Genomic DNA, 6,000 nt, shown 5'->3' with positions numbered 1-6,000 from the left:
TAGCCTGATCCAGAATGCTTAGGAATTTAAAGGAAGTGGCTCACTGGGTACCCTGGCCAAAGAATGACCGTAAGCCACATGGTGGATGGAGCAGGTCCAAGTAATGTGGGCAGGGGCCACACTGACCCGTAGCATGATTTGGTGCCTAATCCTAAGTCACCCTGCAGGACCATGAGTGGATAAAATAGTCACCGGTCATGTTTAAAGGAGGTGCAGTTAGACGAGAGGCGATCTACTCTAACCACGCTCATATTTTGAAAACCAGCCACATGTAGAGCGCCTACTGGCTGCTTCTGCCCACCTGCCATTTTGGGGGGGATTTGCCCACTTTTGGGCACAAAGGCTAACGATGCCCATGTGTGTGCTGGTGTGATAACACAAGTAGCAGTGGTTAGCTTGCCCTTCTGCCTTTCCTATCTAAAATAGCACCCCTCGTCTCTCTGTATCCCTACACTCTGTGCTTCCCTTCTCCTCAGTCAATAGCAGTTCTGATAGTCCAGGAATTATATGTCTTTCTGCTTTCTGTTGGTCATCCCCGCTAGCATGCAATCTTTGTGTGAGCAACAGCTTTATTTGCTCTCTCTGTCTCTAGACCAGTGCCTGGCACTATTGAAGGAACGACTTTGAGAACTAACTTGTGCCAGGTACTATCACCCTATTTCAAAGATGAAGAAACAGGCTCAATGAGATTAAGAAAATAACCCCAAGGTCATACAGTCTATAAATGGCAGAGCCAGGATTTGAATCCCGGATTGACTTTCTGTGAAATCCTTAACTGTTAATCTTTCTTGACCTTATTTTCTTCTCCAGGTCGGGGACATGGCTAGGAAGGCTCTCAAGCTTGCTTCGTGGACCAGCATGGCTCTTGCTGCCTCTGGGGGCTACCTCTACAGTAATAAGTATTTGGACCCTAATGACTTTGGCGCCGTCAGAGTGGGCAGAGCAGTTGCTACGGTAGGTTTCTCTCATTTGGTGATAGCAGAGGGACTGTGGTAGTACTTGCAGGTGTTCCATTTATGTAGCAGATGGGCATACTGGTCATACACTTGTGGAGACACCTGTGCACCCTTCCATGGACCAGAGCTCCACCTTACAGCTGGACCAACGTGGACACGCATGCTCATCTGCCCGTGTTCCTGTACACATCGTGTCGCTCTGTGGTGAAGCAGATAGGGATTGCATGAGGTCTCTGTTCTAAGGGCTGCATATTTTAGGTTCTGCATCTTATTTGGTCATGACTCTGAAGGGCAGGTGTTCCTCAGCAAATGCCAAGGAAGGAAGACTTTGTGGAAAGAAGACTGCAGATTGAATTCTCCCAACAAACTGGTCCAGGACTCATACTCAGCGTCTGGGCCTCGGAGAACTTTGAGAATCTCCTTCGATTCCCTAATTGACAGAGAATCTGAGTTGAAAATTTGACCTCTAGAGGTTTTCTCCTGTGACTCAGTGGTAGCATTGTCCTGGTGTAATCCTGTCCTCTGAGCTACTGACAGTGGCTCTCCCAGACATTGCTGGGACCAACAGTTGCTCCATTGGTGGGCAGGCTGCCCAGGCCTCAGGTTTTCTCTCCTCTGCCACAGGCGAGCTCATCCTTTCTTCCCCTTGATATCCTTGATGTGGATGTGTAATAAGATTCATCTCTGTTTTGGTTGTTGTCTCATTATTTCCCCAGTTCTCAGTGTTACCAAGTGTTTTCTTGAGTCTGGCTCAGAGGAAAAGGCCCTGATATGATGCCTATCCTCAAGAGTAAGCTGAGTCACAAATCAAGGTAGATAACGAGTTGGAGAAAATCAAACAATCACCAGGTGTTTTCTGACTACCTCTTTTGGGCTCAACACTGCCTTATTTGCTTTGAAGAGTAGAAATAAATTGTGCCACCTAGACCCAGCTTTTTTTTTTGATACTGGGCACTGAACTCAGGGGTGCTCTATCACTGAGCTACATCCCCAACCCAATTTTGTATTTTATTTAGAGACAGGTTCTCACTGAGTTGCTTAGTGCCTTGCCATTGTGAGGCTGGCTTTGAACTTGCCATCCTCCTGCCTCAGCCTCCTAAGCCATTGGGGTTACAGGTGTGCACGACTGTGCCCGGCTAGACCCAGGTTTGAAAGAGCCTCTGGCCAAGGGGTGCAAACACCAGTGGACACCAATGGGTTAAAAAGCAATCTAGGAATCTCCATACTGCTTTCCATAGTGGTTGTTCCAATTTGCAGTCCCACCAGCAATGTACGAATGTACCTTTTCCCCCACATCCTTGCCACCATTTTTTTGTTGCTTGTATTCTTTTTAAAAAGTTTTTTCTTTAGATGTTGATAGACCCTTTATTTTATTCATTTATTTATATCTGGTGCTGAGAGTCAAATCCAGTGCCTCACACATGCTAGGCAAGTGCTCTACCACTGAGCCACAACCCCAGCCCCTGTTGCTTGTATTCTTGATGATTGCCAAGAAAACTTGGGATGGAACCACCATTAGACCCAGTCATCCCACTCCTATACCCAAAGGACTTAAAATCAGCATACTACAGTGATGCAGTCACATCGTTGTTTATAGCAGATCAATTGAAAATAGCTAAACTATGGAACCAATCTTGGTGCCCTTCAATGAATGAATGGATAAAGAAACTGTGGCATATATACACCATGGAATATTACTCACCCATAGAGAAGAAAGAAATTCTGGCATTTGCCAGTAAATGGATGGAACTAGAGAATATTATGCTAAGTGAAATAAGCCAGTCCCAAAGAACCAAAGGCCAAATGTTTTCTCTGATATGTGGATGCTAATTCACAATAAGAGGCGGGTGTATGTGGGGAGGAAAGAATAGAGATATTTGGACTAGACAGAGCAAGGGCAATTATGCTTTGGGTAGTACAGACAAGGAAACAATTTTTTTTTTTTTTTTTTTTTGTGGTGCTGGGGATCGAACCCAGGGCCTTGTGCTTGCAAGGCAGCCCTCTACCGACTGAGCTATGTCCCCAGCCCAAGGAAACAATTTTTAATGTACATCTTGTGAGTTAACTTGTAGGGTCCTCAGTTGCTTAATTCTAAAAAGGTAGGTTTGGGCTTGATACTCCTCAAGCCTCCTTCATGCATGAGATACCAGGGAGCCTGTAATTTTCTAATTCACCAAGGATAGGAGATCATCTCCAGGAATTTTGGCCATGGCATCTGGAATCAAAACTATTAGAACAATTATAAATGTAAAATGTTCATTTGTGATGTAGAGAAGAGGGATAAGTGCAACAGCATTCTTTCAATTTATATTGATCGAGCGTCTGCCTAGGTGCTTGGCAATGTGAAGGGTATTGGGGTTGTCGTAGTTTGGATATGAGGTGTCCCCCAGAATCCTGTGTTGATGCAGGAGGTTGGATGATCGGGCGGTGAGACCAGAGCCTAATCAGCCAGCCTGGTTTGAACGCACTAACTGGGTGGTGACTCATGGCTGGAGGAGGGGAGTCACCGGTCACCCCCAGAAGGGTTCTTCTTCCCTGCGGCCCCTCCTCTCTCTCTGCTGCTTGGCCACCGTGAGGGGAACAGGGCGCCTCCACCTCGCCCTTCCACTATGGTGTTCTGCCTCACCTTGGGCCCAGAGCCATGGAGTCGGTCTACCATGGACTAAATTTGTGAAATTGGAGCTCAAAATAAACTTTTTTTTTCCCCTCTAAGTCGTTCTCGTTAGGTATTTTGGTCGCAACGATGAAAAGCTGACTAATGCAGGGGTACAGTGATGAACAGGAAGTCCCTGTCCCTGAGCTCATAGAGCTTAAATTCAAATAGTTCATAAATCAGGAAACACGAGCAGGATAATTTGGGGTGATGGTTAATTATAATACAAATAGTTGGGAGTTCCTGGTGGATAGGGGCCACTTCAGGTTGGGCCTCTCTGCAGACATGGCTTTGTGCAGAACCCTGAATCAAGAAGACACCAGCCAGGCTAAGACTCGGAGGCAGAGCAGCTGAAGGCTGGGACTGGCCCCTCCTGCAGACCTAGCAGCCCACGTGAGGGACCTGCAGCGCGGGGCTTGGGCAGAGGCGCGGTGTTTGCTGAGTGCTAAGCTCTCCCCTCCCTTGGTTCACAGACAGCTGTCATCAGTTACGACTACCTCACCTCCCTGAGGAGTGTTCCCTATGGCTCAGAGGAGTACTTGCAGCTGCGATCCAAGGTAAGGGCCCAATGGGACTCTTCTGAGCCAGGCCAGTGTGGGCAAATGTGAAGTGACTGCACAGCCAGCAAGCTCCCCGTAGGCAGCTGGAGGTGGCAGAGGGCAGACGGTACTGATGTGGGGACCATTTGCCATGTGGAGGTGGTGGCGTGCCTATCAGTAGGGCTGCCAGACCTGCATCTGGCTGGGTCCCCTGGCTCTTGTCTAGGAGGTGCTTTGGGGGAACGACTCAGGAGGGATGTGGGCCCTGACCCTGAGATAACTTAGCTGCTTCTGAACTGTTTCACTGGGCAAAACCCAAATGAAATTGGTCAGTTTCCTCCTCCCTGTCCTCTGAAGGCTACGTAGGGCCTCTTGGAGGAGGGGAGCCGTCAACCTCATGATCTCACTTCACTTGGAACAGGGGAGCTGACATGGATTTGTCACCTAGCTATTCCAGAGAGTTGGAGGCTCACCTAAGGGGGCGTTTTGGGGGGAAGTAGGTTGAGCCTGAGGCCAAGCGTACATATAGTGCTCCCAGGGAGAGAGGTTTGTGATAGATTGTCACATCTTTGCTCAGGTGGTCCTCTCAGCCTGGAATGCCCTTTTGTCCTTAGGAAATGACTAGTCATCCTTCTGGACTCAGTTTGGACCTCCTCTCTGTGATGCTTTCCTTCTCAGACACACTTTATGGATGGGATAATGAGTTTATCAGTTTTTATTTAAGTTTTCCATTATGGAGTAGAGAAAACAGTATAATGACCTCCCATGGAACCGTCATCTAGCTTGAGAAATTATATTGTTTCATCTGTATGTACTTCAGTATGCATTTCTAATAGATAAGAACTTTAAAAAAAACATAATCATGATACTGTGATCATACCTAACAAGATTAACAATTCCTTAATAGCCTCTAACAACAAGTTCATGTTCAAAATTCCCTTGCCCCCCAAATATAATTTTTTTAGAAATTTTACTTGTTCTTTTTAGTTATATATTACAGTAGAGTATATTTTTTGTTCCAGTCTGGATCCACACAAGGTACATGTATTGCATTTGGTTGGCATTTCCTAAATCTTCTAAAGTCTGCAACATTTCCTCTCCCTTTTTTATTTTATTTAGCCATTTTCTTGTTGAAGTAACCAGATTATTTATCCTGTAGAATTTTCAGCATTCAAGATTTGTCTGATTATATCCTCAAAGTGTTGTTTAACAGGAAATACATATAAATGGTACAAAATTCAAAATACACAATATTTGAAACAGATAAAATGACCCTTCTACCCTTGTTCTTCAGTTACCCAATTTTCCTGCCTGGAAGCAATCATTACTTTTTGTGAGTCTTTCTAGAGACATCTTCCTATTTTCATTTAATCACTCTATCTTTATTCCTGCTACAGATAAGTCGGTTACATGTTGTTCTCTCTTTGTAGACTACTGGGCCTTTCCTTTTGTATGTCCTATATTTAGCAATGATGCTTAGAACTGAGTCAATTTGATGTCTGTTTGAATGGCAGTTTATACCCTGCTAGTTCCTTGCTTTTGGAGACACCCCAGAAAGAGTAAACGGTTTGTAGTCAGAACACCTGAGTTTCCCTTGGCTTTGGGAAGGTCATCTAGCCTTTTGGAATGGCCCTTTTCCTTGTCTCTAGAGATCCTTATACCACTTACTGAGGATTATGTAGATAATGCCTGAGACAGTCCTTGTGAAATGTAAAGCAGATCTGAAAATCAGAGATGTCTCCTAGAAGGCATACTCTGTGGGGAACAGACTCTTGTGCTGTCTCTCCAAGTCTGCCCCACTCATGAATACCCTGGACACAGTTGGTTCTCAGTAAAGGTTGTCGATCAAATG

General features: G+C 45.6%; 1 protein-coding gene across 2 annotated transcripts in view; it reads left to right on the top strand.

The window, feature by feature from the left end:
* The first annotated feature begins 790 nt into the window (after window positions 1–790).
* ADCK1 (aarF domain containing kinase 1) overlaps window positions 791–6,000 on the top strand; it is a 101,523-nt gene continuing 96,313 nt past the window's right edge. The window contains exons 1-2 of one of the 2 annotated variants that reach the window (XM_079126010.1): window positions 791–954; window positions 4,083–4,166. In XM_079126010.1, the coding sequence (XP_078982136.1) occupies window positions 820–954; window positions 4,083–4,166 (219 nt within the window). In that variant the 5' untranslated portion in view covers window positions 791–819. The remainder of the gene's footprint in view (window positions 955–4,082; window positions 4,167–6,000) is intronic. The other variant, XM_079126009.1, reaches the window with a different exon arrangement.

The sequence above is a fragment of the Sciurus vulgaris genome, assembly GCF_902686455.1.
Source record: "Sciurus vulgaris genome assembly, chromosome: 2".
Taxonomy (NCBI): domain Eukaryota; kingdom Metazoa; phylum Chordata; class Mammalia; order Rodentia; family Sciuridae; genus Sciurus; species Sciurus vulgaris.
Note: the sequence above shows the minus strand (reverse complement) of the source record. Positions and strands in the feature narration are given on the sequence as shown.